General features: G+C 50.5%; 1 protein-coding gene across 1 annotated transcript; it reads left to right on the forward strand.

Annotated features, from left to right (window-relative positions):
• Positions 1–7,579: 7,579 nt before the first annotated feature.
• Positions 7,580–17,159, forward strand: LOC110302529 (taste receptor cell protein 1). Its single transcript, XM_021173315.2, has 12 exons — positions 7,580–7,622; positions 8,410–9,815; positions 11,343–11,404; positions 12,640–12,791; positions 12,946–13,076; positions 13,426–13,490; positions 13,800–13,939; positions 15,067–15,191; positions 15,288–15,346; positions 15,440–15,585; positions 15,803–15,885; positions 16,924–17,159. The coding sequence occupies exons 1-12, from the start codon at positions 7,580–7,582 to the stop codon at positions 16,978–16,980; spliced, it is 2,469 nt and encodes an 822-aa protein (XP_021028974.1). The 3' UTR covers positions 16,981–17,159.
• The last annotated feature ends 3,110 nt before the right edge of the window (positions 17,160–20,269 follow it).

A 20,269-nucleotide genomic window follows, 5' to 3' on the forward strand; every position in this document is an offset into this window, starting at 1 on the left:
CAGAAAGGATCAGAACAGGATTATACAGCAAGACCCTGACTAAAGGAAGAATTGGTAACAGTAAGAGACAGGGAGGGAGAAGGAGGGAGGGAGGGAGGGGAGGGGAGGGGAGAAGAAAGGTAGTGCTAACTTCCACTGAGAGGACAAGGTCCAAGGAGAATCCAGAAGCATTATCACTCCTAGTTCTAAGACTATGGCAGCTGTCAGCTCCTAACCAAAACCAGAGATCCTATACAAATAGTCTTCCAGTGGCTACAGTAGCATAGATGTGGTGAGTCTAGAGTTGATACTGGCATTTCAGGGCAAAGTGCCATCTCTGTCAGCTCTAGGCAGGCTAGATTACATCACCCATCCCAATGTGCCAATTTAAGAAGAGAATAACGGTGGAAAACCGAGAGATGATTTATCTCAATAGGGCCACGTTGGGAAAGCCAGATAAGGGTCGAAATAACTCAAGCCAGTCCCCTCCCTCTTATGCTGACAGTTTCATTTGGCCCAGTTTGACCTTGAACTTGTTATGTCTCTCTTGAGATGACTTTGGACTTCTGATCTTCCCGTCCCCATCCCTGGAGTGCTGAGATTACAGATGTGTGTCACTATGCCCAGTTAATGCTACCCTGGGCATTGAACCCAGGTCTTGAGCATGAAGGGCAAGCATACTATGAACTGACTGACATCTCCATCCCTCCAGGTCTGTCTCTGAGGTACTAACATGTAAGCCTGTTTTGTTTTGTTGAAACAAGCTCTTGCTGTGTAGTGTGTGGAACCTCCTATGTAGAGTAGGCTGGCCTTGAATCTACAACTTTCCTTTAGCCTCTTTCTCCCAACTGCTGCCATCACAGGCCTGTGCCACCATTTGAAAACTATGGCAGGAAGTGGGAAGAGTCTTGGTCAATGTGCCTGACGGTTGACCACTACCTCAGATCTGCTTCTTTAGGGTAGTTTGAAGAAGTTAGCACTGCTGTCATGTGAAGAGGGTAATTTGGTTCTCATGAGACAATTATTCATTTCCGCCTGGTATGGTGACTCAATGCCTGTAAGTCCAGCACTCTTTCAAGCTTCAGTGTTTTGAAATCCAAGGTAAGTGCAAGCTTAGGACAATGAATGACCAGACAGCTTTGTGTGGATGTTAGGAGTCTGGAGCAAGACACTGTAAAAGCTGACAATAGGATGCCTCAGTTCCTCATCTTGCTCTGCCTTTAGCCTTGAAGTAGAGGGAGACAGGTTAGGTATCACAGATTTTCAGACAGACATCACTGAGTGATTAACATGTCTATACGCACAGGCAAACAAACGACCCAAAGTAAAGGAGTTGTATAAAACAAAGGCAGAGGTCCTAGGTCCTGTCTTGCTTATTGCCCCATGCAGGCCTTGAGGTGTTGATACCATTTAGCACAAGCAGTTTCTAAGTACCTGTTCAGGAATATCTGTGCTTAGCAGAAGGAAATTATTAAAGACTCCTTGGGGTGTTAGCAAAACTCAAAATCTAGGCCAGGGAGAGTGGTACAAGTTTATAGTCCCAGTACTTGCTTGTTGGGGCTTCTATACTGAGGTGATTCCCAGTCAAAGCAAGTCTGAGATTAATGTTGGATACATGAAATCTTGCCTCAAAGCAAAACAAAAACTCTCAAGCACAACCAGCCTGACCTGTGATCCCCGCACTACACAGGAAGGTGAAGTGGAAGAGACTGAAAGTTCAGATCCAGCCTGGGATATAGAGTGAGTTCAAGGTCAACCTAGGCAACTCAGGAAGAACATGTTTCAAAAATAAGAAAGTAACCTAGGTGTGACATCTCATACCTGAAATCCCGGAACCTGAGAGACGTAGTCAAGAAGATCAGGAGTACAAGGCTATCCTTAGCAACATATTGAGTTCAAGGTCAGTCTGGACCACAGGAGAACTAACCCAACAAAAACAAACTAAAATTTTGAGATAGGATCTCAGGTAGATTGAAATTCCTTTGTGGCTGGGGCAGTCATTGAATTCCTGATTCTCCTGTCTCCACCTCCCAGTTACTGAGACTGTGGGTATGCACCATCTTGTCCAGCTCAATGGTTTAATTCTCTTCTACCATCACACAAACACATAAGCAGTAAGAGGAAATTGTTAGGCCAGGGGCCAGCCTGGAAGAAAAGAGCAGGAAGAGGAATCAGAAACCCCTTTGGAGGTAAGATTTGAGTCTTGGGTTGGCATCCCAGCAGGGCATCATTATTCCTCAGAATGAGCAGCAGTATCCAATGAGGCTAAAGATGGGCCAGGAAATCTTGATGATAGCCAATCAGACTGCCTTGTTCAGTAGAACTAGCCACTTGACCTAGCTTCTGGCAGGGTTCACAGAATGCTTCTAGCGCTCACCACCAGCTTAGAAAATGGAATGATGAACCAGAACTAGATGAGAAGAAGCTGGCAGAATGTTAACCAAGACCTTTCCTAGACCCTGAAGGATCCATGGCTTGAACCTTGAGATCAGCAGAGAATCAAAGATTGGGGAATCCCGGGATTGTGACTTCCCTCATTTGTATATACCTCCGTAGTATGTGCATGTGCAAGTGTGTGCTCGAGTGCGTGCACACATACACACACACACACACACACACACACACACACACACTGACCCAATTCACACCTTTAGCTGTGGGACCTGTTCTGGCTGTTCTTCCTGCCTGGAACTCTTGTCCTGGAAGCACAGTGGTTAGACAGTCTCTCTCATATGTCTCTCTATAGCAAGAACATAGCCAGGGCATGTGAGAGAAGTTAGGACGGTTCTGGCCTGGGATTGACCCAGTACTGAGACCTCTAGTACCACATGAAGAATTCTGAGCTGGACGTGGTGGCACACACCTTTAATCCCAGCACTCTGGAGGCAGAGGCAGGTGAATTTCTGAGTTCAAGGCCAGCCTAGTCTACAAAGTGAGTTCCAAGACAGCCAGGGCTATACAGAGAAACCCTGTCTCGAAAAACAAAAAACAAACAAACAAAAAAAGAATTCTGAATTGGAAAGAAATTGGGTGGAGTCCTAGACATGCCACTCTTTCCTACCTAGTCTTTACAGAAATCTCCAGTCTTGTCTTGTCCTTGTTGGGCTGAGCCTCATAGTGCCCTCTCTGATGACCAAGATGACATCCAGGGACTAAGGTCTCATGAATAGTGAAAGACTCCATGCCACTCTTTCTCAAACAGGAAGAGGGTACCAGGAAGGGGAGCCCAGCTTGGTGCCCCATCTCTGAAACTAGGAAGGTTCCTGTTAGAAGATATGTAAGCAAAGATGAGCATCTGCTGGCCCAGCTGCCTGTGCATCTAGGCAAATGTCTACCTGGTTCAGAACCCATCCCCGTGCGTTCCACCATACCTACTAATCCCTCAAGACCCTTTGAGCATGTACACATTCTCTCTGAGCCAGGACACAAGAAGACCGTGTACAACATCTACTGCAGAGAGTACAAGGTAGGATACAACCTGTGGGAATCCATGACTTAGTTACCAGGGTAAGAGGGCTCCCCAGCACTTGGCTGTGTTAGGGACTGAGAGTGACAGGGCTGAGGTGTAGGTGTCAGTATCATGGGGCTTTAAGAAGAGAACTCTACTAGAGAGTCCTTACTAGAGGATTGAAATTGACCCACATGAAAAGTATCATCAAGCCCTGTGGCTGGACCTTGGGACACACTAGCACTTAGGAATCTCATCCTTACTTTGCTGACATTTTGTGACATTGGTGTGAGGCCAGATTCCATTTAACTTACTCCAAGTGCAGGTGGGATTGCATCTGGCCAGGAAGAGCTGGAAGAGCACCCCCCCCCCCAACAAGCAGGCTGAAACTTGCCTTGCCCTCGTCCACAGTGAGCCTAGACACTTGTCATAGCCTTAACACTGATTCTGACTAGAGATTATCTCTCAGCTTTCAGACATGCCAAATCCTGATTTCATTCTCTTCCCACTGGGACTTGAACCCAGAGTCTTTGCAAAGTAACTCCAGGAGAGTACTCCACCACCGAAGTGTAACACTAGCCTCTGTTTTGCTTACTTTTCAGACAAGATCTTGATAAGTCGCCTAGGCAGGCCTTGAATTTACCATCTTCCTGCCTTAGCCTCCTGAGTAGCTAGGCTTCCAAGCCTGCATAACCAGGCAAGTCCAGACTGGTTTGGTCTCGCTTATTTACTTACTTATTTCTTTTTAGACAGGGACTCACTATGTAGACCAAGCTGGCTGCCCTCAAACTCATGATGATCCCCTGCCTCTGACTTTCTAAGTGCCAGATTGAAAGTATACCATATGCCTGGCTCCCTAGGCAGCTACAGCTTTTCCCACTGTGGTCTCAACTAATTCCAATTTGACAGTTTGACAGTTTGGTCAGGAGGGTGTCAGAGGGGCAGATGGGAACCCAGAGTCTTGCAGTATGAGCAAGGCTTACTCTTTAGAATAGAGCCATCAAAAAGAAAAGAAAAGAAAAAAGAGAAAATTTTAGCTGGGCAGTGGTGGCGCATGCCTTTAATCCCAGCACTTGGGAGGCAGAGGCAGGTGGATTTCTGAGTTTGAGGCCAGCCTGGTCTACAGAGTGAGTTCCAGGACAGCCAGGGCTACACAGAGAAACCCTGTCTCAAAAAAGCCAAAAAAGAAAGGAGAAGGAGAAGGAGAAGGAAGAGGAGGAGGAATAGGAGGAGGAAGAAAAGGAGGAGGAGGAAGAGGAGGAGACGACAATGACTAGAGCCATCACAGACAGGATTTTCCTCAGTCTGAGGCTGTCTGGAAAACAGTAGCCCCGCCCACCTGGCAAGAGTGGCACAAAGTGTTAGAGCCAATCTCCATCCTCCTCCTAGAGGGCAGAGGCTTCTTGGCAGCACCAGGGGTACCAGGTCAGACGTGGTTATCCAGGGGACACCTGAGGGAAGAATTAAGGAAGAGGGATGTCTACAGGCTTGGAGACAGGTCAGGAGGACTGGCAAGAGCAGCTTCAGGGAGAGGAATGGTCATGAATTCAGGATTGTAGGTGGGAGTTGTCAGAAGCCAAAGCTCTCTTCTCTTCCTGGGAGACAGCTCTCCCATAGCACCGCCCAGCCAGGTAGTGAACCGGCTCTCCAAGGAGGGCAAGGAACAGGCAGCGGCTTCCTGGGGCCAGCAGAGTATAGGGCTACAGATAGCAAGCAACAAAGAAGCCAAGGGAATGGGCTGAGTGGGAAGCCCTGTAGGATTGTGGATCTGTGGCCTGGGGTAGAACTGTGTCATAAATCATAGTTTTTTGTCTTAGGAAATATTTCCAGTAGCTGTGCTTACTGATCTATGGCTCTAATCCAAGAGGGAGGCTGAAACAGGAAGCTTGCAGATTCAAGAACGGTCTAAGCTTAGAGTGAGTCAAGGCCAACCCGGGCCACTTAGTGAGACCATGTCTCAAGATTTAAAAGAAGAAAAAGCAAAAGGGCTGGGGATATAGAAGGTAGCACCGCAGGGCAATATGCCAAAGTCCTTAGTCAGTTGAGCTAAACAGACAAATAAGCAGACAGACAGACAAACACCGCCAGGTGGGAAGGGATGTGCCCAAGTAGAAGGTGCTGGGGGTGGTAGGATCCCGGCTGGGATGACCCAGGCCCAGTTGCTTTGGAGGACTCCCTCTTTTGGGATTCTAGTTATTTTCTCTTCATCAAGCCTCGCTGACAAAGACCAACATTGACCCTGGGAATAGGGCTGCTGATCCAGAGGAGGCCAGGATCTCTTAGGGGGAAAGGCTGCAAACCTAGAGGGCTGAGACCAGAGCCTGCTCCCTATTTAGCTCCGAGCCAGGGGTGCTAAGAGGTTCTCCTGCAGTGTGAGAGCGCAATCTTTAGATTTCTATTGCTGTGGTAAAGACTATAACCAAAAACCATTTACGGAGGAAAGGGCTTATTTAACTTATGGGTTACATTCCATCAGGCAAAACGAAGGCAGAATTCAGGGTAGGAACATGGAGGCAAGAACAGAGGTAGAGGCCGTAGAGGAGAGCAATGCACTGGCTTATTCTCCCTGGTTTGCTCAGCCTGCTTTGTTATACACCCCAGGACCACCTGGCCAGGGGTAGCACCACCCACACCAATCGTTAATCAAGAGAATGCCTCCCACAGACTTGCCCACTGATAAATATCATGGAGGTATTTTCTAGGTTGAGTCTCCTTCTTAGATGCCTCTAGCTTATGCCGAGTTGACAAAACTACCCATCCCAGGGCATGGCACAGAAATCAGCTAGAGGGATCTGGGAAGAAAGCCCTTGTGTCCCGAGCTATCGTTCTCTCCGGCAAGAAAACACTCGGACAACCGGATTCTTCTGCAGCAAGCTTTATTGCTTCTTAAGGAGGGAAGACTCAGACCCCGGAAAATGGTGCTGCTTATATAGCCCTCAGCGTGGCGTTTCAGCACCTGATTTGTTGCTCGCCCATCACCTCATTACTACGCCCCAAGATAGGCAGTGACTAGGCGTGAGTTCACTCTCGCACTTGCGCACAAGGCTTGTTTACTAGTTAGGCACAGAGGAAGCCAGCACCACCTTATAATGGTGATTGCTCACAGCACGGCTCTCCACACCCTTGCCTCTCCCACATACTTGGTGCCAAGTTCTGACCAGATCTCTAGGAAGGGCTGCGGGCATGACAGAAGCTGCCTATCATGATCTGCCTAACCCAGTCCTTCCCTGTCTAATGGAATGGAAGCAGCGACTGAGCTGGAACAAAGCTGGGGGAGGGGCAGGGTGGGGGGCCATGCTCAGATCCCACAGCAAGGTTAGCACCTCGATGCCCTTGTAACTCCTGAATACTGCTGTCCCTACATCCCCACCACCAAAATACCACTAGCACTCACCTAAGGACAGGAAAGAACACGGTGCTTCATCCACCACAGCTCCAGGAATTGACCTGACTGGAGAATAAAGAAACATGGCCACATGCACAGATTAAAGGAGACCAGGTGGACTGGGCTCTCTACTAAAGAAGCCAAAGTACTCTGGAAGCGCAGCATGTTTATTATATAGAGTTGAACAGGGAGGTGAGTGGGATTATTGCTTACAGCTGATCAAGGATGCAGGTTTAACCAATCCCACTAGAAGCAGTCTGCAGGGGAGCCTAGCCTAGGGAAGGTTTTACCATTTCCCACGGGCTGATGCATTGGCATCCTTCATATAGCCACACCCCTGTCAACAGCACATCTCCTCAGGACTTAACTCACCCATGGCTTCTTCCCTGCCCAAGGACATTTAACTATTCCTCATTAAAAAAAAAAAAAATTAACCATAATAAAAGTCGAGGCTGTGGGGAAAGGTATATCTGTTCCCATTTGAATCTGCAGCTCCACAAGACAGGGGCTTTTCAGGAGGCCACTTGGTGGCTAGGGCAGTTTCAGGGCACCTTGCTCTGGAGGCAGAGCTCTGGACAGCTACTGGCAGAAGTGGACATCTGGGTAATGGGGTGGGACTCAGGGCCTCTGGCATCCTAGGCCAGGGTTCTACACTGAGTTCTACCCAAGCCTGAGGACGCCGCTCTTCCTAAGGGAACTTGCAAAGAGCATCATTGTGTCTGTCGCCTGACCCCGCATCCTTGGAAGTCTTGGCAGGAGCCTGCAGTATGGACAAGCAGTGGTTTCCTGCAGCTGGAATTCCCTTGGCTGGTGAGTGAGTAGGATGGGGAAGGTGAGCTGCAGTGTCACGTCCCCATCACCACCAGCTCACTTGTAGGGAAGGATGGGATTCTCTCCTCAGGGAACTCCTTGACTCCCACCTCAGGCTGTCCCTTCATTGTCTCCATGGTTTTCTAGCCTTGGCCAGCCTGAGAGATGCTAGGGAAAGATTGGGGACCTCAGGCATCTTGAGGGACCTCAAGATCACCTCCTTGGAGCTTTATACAGCTGTAGGTAGGTTTGGTATGACCCCCAGGGCCTTCAGAGATGCCTCTACGTGTATGTTCCACCTCCCAGCCGCCAAGAAAAACCCTGTATTCAGGGAGCATGGTCAGGTCACAGTTTTACCCACAACGGAGAATTCAGACAGCACTTCCTGCTCCATCAAGTTAGTCTGAGCCTCCGAGGTGGTTTGAATAGAGTAGGTAAGGCCCTTAACTCCTAGCAACCACTTGGGCCTGGGAGACTTCTCTTTGTGGGTGGGAGGTCCTTGACATAGGGGTTGTCAGCATGGAGATAAACAGACAAATCCTAAAGGCATTTCCCTTTGTCTTCACAGTGCCTATTCCCGGGGAAGGGCATCATGCCACTGTCAGCCAGGCTAGAATGAGGGAGGGGAGATGACTCCCTAAGTAGCTTTGTGGTTGGGGGCCTACCCAGGCCTAGGTATTACTTTCCAGTACCTAAGTGAGCAAGATGTGCCAGGGTGAGATCTGAGAGGTTAGGGGCCAGTCCTGCCCACCCGATAGAGAAAAGCCAGGCCTTTCTTCTTTTGCAGCCCTCCTAGTCGTCTCGGCTTCTACCCTGACCCTTCTCTCTACTAATGAAGACCCTGAGCAGTTTCCCTCAGACCCTGGCACATCAGCTCAGCAAAGTAACCGCATTCTACCGGACATCCTGACAGACGTCACTGGTGGTATCAACTCAGTTGAGAGGGAACCGGAGGCCCCGGGGAGGAGGGCAGGAGGCCTCTCTACAGAAGGAGCTGGAGGTCAGGAATCTCCCTCAATGCCTGGCTCCTCAGGCAGGGTCATACCTGAACCAATTCCCTCAGCCCTGACCACATCTGCATCCAACATGGCCTCTCAGCCAGTGTCCTCTGGGGCTGACCCTGTAGAGGAAATCATGGCTCTTGGAACTCTAGAGACAATTACGATGTCATCACCACAGCCGTCTCCCAGACATGAATCTGAGCAGAAGTTCAACAAGGTCTTCAGATTGTGTGGGACAGTTCCTGCCTCTGCAACACTGGAGAAAAATGTTGCATCTCAACCAGCATGGCATTTAATTAAAGCTTCCCCTCCCCCCATATTCTCTAGATCTCCACACCTGTTATGGTGTACCCCCAATTCCACTGTCTACATACCAGTGCCTGCATGGAGGGATGGCCACTCCAGGCCAGAGGCATCCTCATCTGTGCCCCTGGCTCCAAGTACCTCCTTAGGACTGCCTATTTTTCCATGGATGCCTAACATACTGAAAGCTACAGAGTCCCTGTCGCCTGCATCTCCTGGAAGATCACGGCTGGACCTCACCTCCCAAATGGGCTCCAGGGCATCTGAAAACACGGTGGCTTTGGACACAGGCCCAGTATCCCGTGGTACTTCTGTGCTGCTGTTGCCCTCAGCAACATCCCCTTCACATGCATCCTCCCTCCACTCCCCTCGCCCCTCATCAGCATCGCCCCTGTCTGCATCCCCATCACCTGCAGCTTTGTCCTTCTTCCCATCACCAGCCTCAATCCTGGTCCCCGTTTCCTCTGTCACCACAGGAGCCAGTGACTCTCCTAAACCTCCTGTGTCTGGGATTGCACCCTCAACTACAGACTCTTTCATTAAAACCTCAAACCTCCCACCCCAGATAACGCTACAACCCAGTCACCCTGGGCCATGGCTTCCCACCAGCACAATCCACATGCCCACGCTCTCCCTCCAACATTTCTCTAGCCTTCCCTCTACCCCACATAGCTCTGGCTTCACTGAGTCATCTGTAGATGCTGATCCTCCCCTGGCCTCTACCCTCCCTCAGGCTATGTCTTTGCAGGACTTGAGTTTCTCCACTCGAGGACCTAGTCATACGATCCACTCTGTGACCTTTAGGGTCAACAGCAATCGCTTCACAAAAGCTGTCTGGAACCTGGCACCCTTGGAGCGCTGGCTGCTGAACAGGCTTATTTGCTACCAGGTGTGGCACCTGCTTGCTAGGTCGATAGAGAGATGCAGATGAAGACAATTCCTTCTGAGCATGCCAGGCACAGCCATAACACACTAACTATATAGGCTGCAGCTCCCAACATTAGTTAGACACAAAGTAGGAAAATCTAATGAGTGCCATGCTGTGCTCCTGAGAGGAGTCGGAGGAGAGGGTAAGCAGACATACTTCTTTGAAGTCATTATAGAGGAAAAAAAAAAAAATCTCACAGTGTGGGGAGAACTTGCCCCTACCAGAAATAGAGCAGGTACTGGCTGCTGGCTTTTTATCAGCACACAGTCTTATCTGGAATCAGACACCCTGATCCCCTGGCTAAGTGAAGCACAGCTCCATCCTGGAGCCAGGGCCAGGGAACTGCCATGTCTCCCCTGCCATACAGGCTTCTGTTTGTTGAATGATTCATCTCAGGGAACAACAGGTTGCCAAAGGACTGCTCCTAATTCTGACAAGCTGTGGGAAGGAATGTCGCAGACTGGTCACCTGTTGGGTGAAGTGCCTTGCACACACCAGGTGACCACCCGACCACAGCAATGGATGATCATCCTCTCTTTTCTTTTTGTTTGGTTTTGCTTTGAGACAACTGTGGCCTAGAACTCACTCTGTAGACTAGGCTTGCCTGAAACTCTCAGAAATCCACCTGCCTCTGCCTCCCAAGTGACATGTCCAGCCCTCTTTTTGTTTTTTGTTTTTTGTTTGTTTGTTTGTTTGTTTGTTTTTAATTTTTCTTATGTATGAGTACTCTATCTACATGTAGATCTGTGTGCCTGAAGAGGGCATCAGATCCCATTACAGATGTTTGTGAGCCACCATGTGGTTGCTGAGAATTGAACTCTTAACCACTGAGCCATCTCTCCATTCCCCTCTTTTTGAGTTTTTAAGTAGTCAAATTTGACCTTGAATTGGTCCTTGGGCATTCCTCTCCAAAGGGCTGTAAGGCTGAGACACCACATCTGGTCATCTGTGGGGTTTGTTGTTGTTTTGTTTCCTCTCTTGAGTAGGTTCTCACTATGTTGCTCAGGCTGACACTGAACCTGCCTCAGCTTCCTAAGTATAAGGATCAAAGACTTGCACCACCAAACCTGGCGGTGGGGAGAGTCTTAACTGGGGTGGACAGAAGGGAGTCACATCAATCAACGAAAGGCTTTCCAGGCACAGGGCAATGGGAACATGGGGGTAATGAAATTTGCAGGCAGGGCTGGCACAGGATTCTATGGCAAATGGGGATGGAAGAGGCAGGCCAGGCTGACAGCTGTTGAGATGCAGAGCCCAGGGTGAACTGGACCCCAGAGGTAAATCCTGCATATGTGCAGGCCCGGGACAGACGAATCTCAGTTAGAATTTCAGTACAAAGAAATCACAAACCTCAGGCCACTCGAGGGGAACAGCCAGGAAAGGCCCAGCTGAACCAGGATCAGGCATGAGATCACTGCAGAGGCCAGCACAGATGGAGGGATTCGAGGAGGGGTGCTCACACTGACTCCCATGCCCCTGCCTCCGCAGCTCCGGTTCATCTACCAGGAGGCCTTCCCCAACTTCAGGAATGTCAGCGCCTTGCTGTTTCGGTGAGTGTGTGTGGTTCTCAACTGACCTGTGCCTTGACATCATCCCCATGCTCAGCCCAGGCTGCTCAGCCCAGGCTGCGAGCAGCCAGGAATACCTTAGCCTAGAAGGGTGAATAAGAGGTCTACATTTGGTTCCATTACCATCTGTGTTCCATGACCTCAGCTGGCCTTCCTGCCATTTCCTAATTCCAGCTGTTGGGTTTGGACGGGATTGTCTGAGTACAGTGAAAAAAGACAGGCAAAGATCGATCAAGCTACTCATCCTGGGGGCAGGCTCATGTAAATGATATGCAAATAAATGCAAATCCTTGGGTGACTCATTCTGGGCTGCTAGGAAAGTGGAGTACCTCCAGAGATGGAGGGTTATCCAGGCCATGGTCCCAGCTGCTGCAAAAACTTTTCCCTTTTAATAAACTGAAGTCTGCTTTGATGAGTCCACACCCTGACCCTGAGCCCATTTTATCTCCCAAGCCCTGGGAGAGGACAGGTGCTCTCAGGCAAGGGCAGGTGTTGTTTCAGGTTCTGAGGTTGATCTTCCCCTGAGATCTTCCCTGAAGGCTGCCTCCCGAAAGACTTGAGCAATTGGTCCATGCCCTGTAGGCTTTCAGAAACTCCGCAGGTCTGTCACTTCCCTCTCTCCAGAATCCCCTTCTTCTCTTTTTTTTTTTTTTTTTTTTTTTTTTTTTTTTTTTTTTTTTTGAGACAGGGTTTCTCTGTGTAGCCCTGGCTGTCCTGGAACTCACTTTGTAGACCAGGCTGGCCTCGTACTCAGAAATCCGCCTGCCTCTGCCTCCCAAGTGCTGGGATTAAAGGCGTGCGCCACCATGCCCGGCCCCCCTATTTCTTTAGCTGCAGCTGAGGCTACTTTTCTGTGTCCACCAGACCTCCTGAGAGCTCCCAGCCAGCTTCGTCCTCTGCCTAACACCTTCCCCCAGTCTTTCCCTGGATGAGATCCCCAGTATTGCTGTGAGAACCAGCCCATTGAGGAGCAAGAGAACTTTAACCAAGTGCCTGTTTGTGGGTGCTCCTACCTGCATCCTTCAGACCTCCAACAGTCTCCTAGGAAGGAGATTTTATCCCCATTTACCAAGGAGGCCAGCACCTCAGGGGTCATGTGACTGTTTCAGTCATGTACAGAGGTTCTACACTAGATGCTCAGGTGGGCTTCTCTCCTTCAGCACACCACCGTCTGCACCAGCCAGGTCCATTGTGTCCTCACTGGTTGCTTCCTGCAGACCTGGCTGTCCAGAAGTGAAAGCCTCCCTCATTTTTGGTCCTCCGGATCCCTCGGCCCTAGAAATCCTCTGGACTTTGTACCGTAAAGTGAAGTCCTCCAGATGGTCCCTTGGGTACCTGTCCCTGGCCGACCATGGCCTTTCCTCTGATGGTGAGTCTAGAGAAACACCTGTCCCTTGCCTCCTCATGGAGGTCGCTGGCTAGGCTCCATGGAGGACCCACTTCAATCTTCCCAACCCCTGAGCAGGCCATGGTGAGAAAGGGAACCGTTCCAACCTCCCCGACTGCTGTGTGTGTCTCTGCAGGGTACAGCATGACTGACCTTACCCAGGAAATCATCAACATTAGCTTCACACTCATGAGGCCCTTCCTGCCCCAGCTGCTTCTGCCTAGTTCTCAGCCTTGTATCCTGCTGGAAAAGCAGATCATTCAGCTGGTGAGGTGGGACTAGGCTGTTCTCCCTGCCACCCTTGCCAGCAGGCCTCTATAGTGTTTAGCAATTGGTATATTTGTGTCCAATGAGAGCTGAACCAGCTTAGCAGATGTGGGAAGGCAAGCATGGAGGGGGACCCAGCTGTGCCCTGAGGGCAAAGCTGGCTGAGGGAAGAGAAAGCTCTGAGGGAAGTCTGTGGTTAGGTTGTCACCAGAGGTCCCTGGCTCAGGAGACCACACTGGAGAAGGCTCTCAGGTCTTCCTGCTTTAACTTGTCTAAAGCCTGACCCACCCCATACTGGGCCTTAGGACAGGCAGCTCCAAGCCAATCTGACCTCCAAGACATCCTACAGGTCACCCACGAAGTGTCAAGATTCTACAAGGCTGAGCTCCAGAGCCAGCCCCTGCTCCTATTCAGGTGGGTTGAGAATCCAATCTGGTCTGTCCAGGCACCCAGGCCAGCCTACTCCCACTTACAGAGCCTACTTGGCTACTTACTGTTTTGGAGACATCTCTAAGGCAATTTCACTCCTGACCCAAAACCAAGGGTTCAGGTGTAGGTTGGAGAACACCAGTAAGAACTTTGTCTGCCGTCTAGAGCCAACCCCATAGAGCTCTGCCCTTGGAGGAAAGAACATCGGGTGCACACTTAGGAGCCCAAAGCTTGCTTCTAGAAGCGTGTACTGGCAAAGATACCATGATGCTGCACTCTCCCATCCTTCCCTAGCAATGTGAAGGAGTGGGTGAGCGTTTACATGGAATACAAATTCAAGAGCCCCGTCCCCATCCGTCTCCAAGGCCTGGCCAGTCACCTAGCCCATCATATAACTGATCCCACCCTTCAGAAATCCAGCATAATGGCCAATGGTAAGTGAGCTTGGGCTCCATGTACCGCTCTGGGTCATTCCTCTAGGCCTCATTGTCCCCTATGAGAAGGGACAGAACCCCCCAATAGCAACGCTTGTGTGTCAGCCAATAGGGGAAAAGTGAGTCCAGAGGAAACCTAGGTTCAGAATGCAGAATCATCTAGTCAACTCTCAATCCTCGCCTTAATCCTCTGTTCCGAGAGGAGACACAGTGGTCAGCTCTATCAACCAAGGTCAGAATTGTATCTTCCCCATGAGGCCCCTTGAGAGGAAGAGTTGGGCTGGCTTATCCAACCACCTTAGAGAACTCCAAGGCCTCTCAGGCTCCAGCAGCCACAACCTGGAGCTGTCCTGGAGTAGACCCTCAGCCTAGGAAGTGCTAATTCACTGCTAAGTGGCTGTCCCAGCCACCTCCCCTGTGCAACCTCTCATTTTGAGCATTACTGTCTAGTGGGCTCTGCTCTGTAGCTCCCAGAGACAGGGTCTTGGTTTGGGTCTCTGCCCGAACTCTCTCAGAGCAAGTTTTCAACACAGGGTGTATCTGGCCACTAGATGTTCAACCTAAAGCCTTGATATCCCCTTAACAGACAGTGAAACTACCGTTCAAGCAGGGCTGAGTATGTATGTCTGTGAGTCATCATGAAGCCCGTCCTGGGAGATCAGGGACAGCAAAGAGCACAAGGTCTCCTACTGTCTGAGTGAACAGGCCGTCACCCTTCCAGCAGACACACCAGAGCGTGGGTTGGCAGATTACCACAAAGGGCTTGAGAATTAATAGTCTTTGCCCTTTGTGGCTCCCAGCTCCTCCCTTACAGGGAGGACACAGCCAGCCCTCCGAGGTACATCACAGCCAGTGAGCTGGCTCTTTTCCAGTACAACTTCATATACAAACATGGAAATTGTGTACTTTTCATGCCATACCATTTCCTACTGCTGGTGGGTTTTCATCCACTTAAAACTAGAAGTCATTCTTAGCTCACTAGTCTAACAAAAGCAGGCAGCAAAGGCAGGCAGTTGGGGCAGTGGGGGTTGGGTGAGCAACCCTGGACCAGGGTGTGGTCCTATCCCAGAGCGCTCAGAGGACAAGCGTCCTGGCTACTATCCCCATACCCACCCCCACCGATTCAGGGGAGAAAGCAGATCTGGTGTTTTATGAGATGTGGCTCTTGATCCTGGGTCACCCCTTCACCAAGACCTTGGAGAACAAGACTAGTTCTGAGTGCCAGGAGCTTCGTGGACTGCTGACGAGACAGGTGACATGAGGGGATGGAGGGAATGAGGAAGGGTGTGTGGCTGGGCTAGGCTGTGGAAAGCTGTTACACTCAATTTTCCTTGTCTCCTTACCCCAGCTAACCTCAGTCCTCCAGCCTTTGAAGAACTTTGGTCAAGTGGTGGTGGAGGAATTCCAGTGAGTGTTCGGTTCACAGGGTGGGTCCTGAGGCTGGATGACAGGATCTCTCTGCATCTCTCCAGCCCACTGAAGCCCGTGATGATCCCTCAGCCAGGAACCACTGACTGCCAGGGTGCAAACGGCCTTCTTTGGGGCTGTGCCAGCTCAGGCCATCATTCAAGACACCGTACTCCAAGCCCTGGGCTCCCTGCAGGAAACTGAGGGTCTGCAGTTAGAGATGCTCCTCCCAGTCCTTGGTCAGTGCCTCTTCCTCTGTTCATGTCTTCCATCCCGCTGCCTCTTTGACCTTCCCTCCTCCTCCTCCACACAGCACTGCAGGGCCAAATCTCTTATCTTTCCTATGAGCTCCCAGGGTACATTGGCTCCAAGTGTCCTGGGAACAGCCACCACACTTAGAAGTCTCTGGGGGCTTTGAGGATGGAAAATCCACTCAGCCTTCCCATTTTGCTCCAGGCACCCCCAGCTCCAGAGCCTCGAGAGGCCCCAGGGGCAGGGCCATGCTGAACCTCCAGCTCTTCATTTCTCTCTTTGTCCTGGTGAGTCTGGCTAGATAAGGGCTTCTTCCTAAGAAATGGGCTGAGGCTTGAGACCTTAACTCAAACAAAGGGGCAGTAGCCCCACTATGCATCTGAACCCAAGTTCCTGTCACATGCCAGCTAGAACAGCAGGTTTTCCACCTGGTGCTTGGGTTAGACCCCATGACTGCACCTCCATAGTTCAGCTACCAAAGTAGACAGAGGGGGACTGTACTGGGGGAACCCCGCACGGTATGGAGGCCCTTCTTCTGCCAGGCAAGCAGAAGCTGATCACCCTGGCTGCCCTTAGATGATGTATAGAAGGTATCTGAGTGGCTGGGCATGGTGGCGCACGCCTTTAATCCCAGCACTTGGGAGGCAGAGGCAGGCAGATTTCTGAGTTTGAGGCCAGCCTGGTCTACAAAGTGAGTTCCAGGACAGCCAGGGCTACACAGAGAAACCCTGTCTCGAAAAACCAAAAAAAAAAAAAAAAAAAAAAAGGTATCTGAGTGATCTGCCAAACCTCTTCCTGAGTTTCTGCCACAGTGCTGGGTTGTAGAGTCCCTGCAACAGGGCTCCATCTTGCCTTGGGCAGAAGCCAAGGGGCAGTGAGGCTGACTCCCAGAAGCCACCTGACATGGGCTATGGTGACAAAAGGACAAAAGCAGGACTTTGGTCGTAAGGAAGAGCTGGGGCAGAGCATGGACATGGACAGAGGAATCTTAGCTCGATGCCACACAAGGATGCTGTCAATGACCGCTCTAGGCCCTTACACAGGCCCCGGATGATGTCAACTCCTTTTCTTCTGCTTGGCCTCCATCTTAACCCAGGGCCAGGTAGATGGGGGAGAGTAGCACTAGTGAGCAATTATTTGTGAGTTTCTCACCATGTAGCCCCGACTGGCCTTTAACTTACTGCATAGCCCAAGCTGGCCTCAAACTTGCAGCGGTCATCCTACCTAAGCCTCCAAAATACAGGATTATAGACAGGTGCCACTATGCTGTTTTGTTTCAGTTTTATTCTTGACACATAGCTTCTGTCCCTTTTCTATACCTCCAGGCGGCTCTTTGTACGGCTCCTCCCTTCATCAAGAAGCAAACCCTATACCTCTCCTAGGTCACCTCACCTACGGTACTTTCTTCAAGCCCCTGCTTCACCCCACCTTCATGCCACATAAAACTGGGCAAACACTCACTCCTATGTCTGTGGTTGCAAAGCCAGTCCTTGTCTGGGGCTTTGCATCCCCTCAGTTCCCAATTCTCCAGGAGACGGGCAGTGGTTTCCTTCACATAGAAAGCCAAGCCCAGGCTCCCTGCAGTATGCACAGGTGGGCTAGAACAAAAGGAGTCAGGTCTCATGGAACGTTCTGTAGGCCCTGCTACCATAAACTACCTACGTATGGGGACCACACGTAGGAAGATGAGAGACCAATAGCTAGTATGTATATATACACAGAGCATGCAGGGCTAGAGGCAGGGTGAGTATCCAGAATGCTCAATTACATTGAGCCCTTATTCAAGATGAACCCTAGTGACTTCATAATGCCCCAGAGAACAGAGGGAACTATAGCCTACAAGCTTTTATCCTTGGGAAGGGATCAGAGTCTCAGCCATGACATCAAGGGACAGGACTGGTCCTGTGGGGCTGAAGTTGGTGGCCTCTGAAGGAGTTTGTGGCCTTTCAAAGATGTTTGGCTCTGGGCCTTCCGGGGTATACAAGAGTGAGAAATGGAAGTAGGTGTGAGGAGTTGCTTTCAGCTCTAGATGTTGTCTTATCTAATTAACACCAATGGGAAGAGAGGAACCATAGGAGGGCAGCTCGGAAGCCTGGCTCAAGAAGCTTAGCACCAGTCTAGAGAGTAAGACTTCAGGCAGCAATTCAGCCACTCTGGTTCCATGGTTAGCTGGTTTGGCCAGAGAAGTCTTAGACTAAGCTGACTCATCAGCCCCAAGATTCCCCAAACTATAGAAGAGCTGGGAGACCAGAAGCCAGACCATGAGAGTGGGGTGGGGGAAACACGATTTCTAATCAAGCCATATTGTCCATTCTGCCAGACATGGTCTTCAACTTGAAGATATTAAGGGCTCTAGGCCAGGCCAGGAGCTGGACTCCCTTTGGGGTTAGGAGTTACCCAGTGAGAGGGGAGAGAGACCACCCACACATCATGGAAACTTTGGACCTGCTAGCCAGCTAAAAAGAAACAACTGGCCTTAAGGAACCAAGGGAGCACCCAGACCTGCCTCTTGGTGTCCATTTTCTGGTCAGATTCCTAAGACAATGGCCTCTCTCCTCCTGGGAGTATCAAGAGGCCCTGCGGTTCCCTGAATGCACTGCTGCTTCCCTGTGTAGATCCAGAAGTGACAGGCACTCTAATCCCTTGGCTGAGTCTTAGAAAGTTTCCATGACCCTAAAGAGGTTTGGTTCAAGGATACCAGACAGGAAATGACAGCCATTGTGAATGCCAGTCCTTCAGTAACGTGTTCCTCTGCCTGGGGCCCCTGGGAGTCACTTCCACTGCAGAACTCAATGCCAAGACCCAGGGCTTGGTTAGAGCATCCTAAGAGCATCACATCTTTGCCCAAGGATTTATGTACACAAGGCGCCCCACCTGCCTGCCAACCGCAGCCTAGCCCAGACATTCTGGCCAGCCAGAAATGGTTGGCTCTACAGTTCCTCCTGCTGAACAAACAAGGGTACCTGAAAAGGCTGTACTGTCAAGTGTCTGGAGGTGGCAGCCAGAGGAGGCCCAGAGAGCATGTAGAACTGCTCAGCTGGCAAACCAAAACAAAACAGTACTTGCTGGCTGGACACCCCCAGTAGTCCCACTTCAGGTAAGGTGACAGAGGTAGGGTTAAAAGCACCCCTCCATTTCCAGCAGAGGAAGTAAGAGGCACTTGGGCCATGCTCCAAGCTGCTTTGAGGGGCTGTGAGTTGGCTCAGCTCAACCCTCTTAGCAAACCAGAAGAGAAGGGTAGGCTACCAAAAAGACAAAGCCTTCATCACTATCCCATCTCTCGCATCCCCACCTGGACTACAACTGGGGAAGAGCTGTTCCTCCATTCACCCTGCTGTTTCTGCTTCTCAGCAAAACTGGCTGCTGGGGCCCTCAGCCTCTTGTCTTGAACATTAATGCCAGGTTTCCCCACACTGGAGTCTCAAGGCCCAGTCCCCTCCTGTTAGGAGATATGTGGGTCTACCCACTCCCTCTGAGGCACCAAGGATGGACTCCAAATCAGGAGCTTGTGAGTTTAAAGTGACAGACTTGTAAACTGAGACCACTTAGGTCTTTCTGGCCCTGTGTGGAGACATGGTATCCTGTTGCACCATCATCTAACAAGGGAAGGGGACTAAGGGTGGGGCAGAGGGGTACTGACACCACTCTCCTGGGTGGTCCTGAAATGACAGTGTGACATAATTCCTATTCCCACCACTTCCAAGGCCAGGTGCTGGATCCAGATGTGGTTTCAACACGACCCCTCCCCGCCCCCTGGGTTCACATGTTGAAATTTAATCCCCATTGTGAGGTGAGGGGATGGGAATTCAATCCAACTACTGTGCTTGGAAGTGGGATGCTTTTGGTGAAGCCAGGTAAGCGACTGCTGGTAGCCTACAAGCTGCCCAGGTGACACGTGCCTGAGCCCTCTTGCCATGTGGTACGATGATCTACGTCAGGATTCTGCCTACAAGAAAGCCATCACCAGATGTGGCTGCTCAACTGTGGAAGTCTTGAACCATTATCCAAAACTAAGTGTGGTTACATGCACTCGCACACACACCCAACAACTCATTTTTTAGGCCCACTGGGGCTACAGGGTGAGACCCCATCTAAAAGTAAAGTCAAAACCCATGAACCCAAATAATCATTAGAACTTCTGGTGTTGCTGGTGGTAGAAAGGGGATTCACACCTAACTGAATTTCTTGGGCCTGCACAAGGGCAATGGTAGCTGCCACATTCAATCCAGGCTTGGGGCCAGGCTCATCCTTTCAGTTAGTATAGATGGGAACAGGTGCTAGCCACACACAGCTCTGACGAGCTCTGATGGACTGGCATGGGTGGAAGGAAGCCATGTTCAAGAAAACAGGGATGGTGGGGAATGTGAATGATCCTATGGTGAAACTGAAGGGACACTAAAAGAGGGTGACACTTCCATCTTCAGTCCTAGGAGACAGGCACACAGATGTGGTGACACATAAGGCACCCGTCTCTAAGATTCTCCATAGTCATGGGAAGGTCTTTCCCAGGGTGGAGTGGATGGCCAGCAGGTAGGTGTGAGTGGGCCTGTAGGAGTGGAATACTAGAAGCCTGTAGGACATCCTGCACAGGAGCAGGGAGGACAGCCAGATGGTGACGGGTGATATGCAACACTCATCTATGACCCCTCAAGTACAAAGCTAGGTCCCAGC

This window comes from Mus caroli, unplaced genomic scaffold (genome assembly GCF_978045245.1).
Source record: "Mus caroli unplaced genomic scaffold, Mus_caroli_1 scaffold_11, whole genome shotgun sequence".
NCBI classification, from domain to species: Eukaryota; Metazoa; Chordata; class Mammalia; order Rodentia; family Muridae; genus Mus; species Mus caroli.

Excerpts from the sequence above, each read along its gene's own strand:
- LOC110302529 (XM_021173315.2), top strand. The coding sequence starts at position 7,580 with ATGGACAAGCAGTGGTTTCCTGCAGCTGGAATTCCCTTGGCTG. Across the intron at positions 11,405-12,639 it reads GTCAGCGCCTTGCTGTTTCG|ACCTGGCTGTCCAGAAGTGA; the intron begins GTGAGTGTGTGT and ends TGCTTCCTGCAG. Across the intron at positions 13,940-15,066 it reads ATCCAGCATAATGGCCAATG|GGGAGAAAGCAGATCTGGTG; the intron begins GTAAGTGAGCTT and ends CCACCGATTCAG.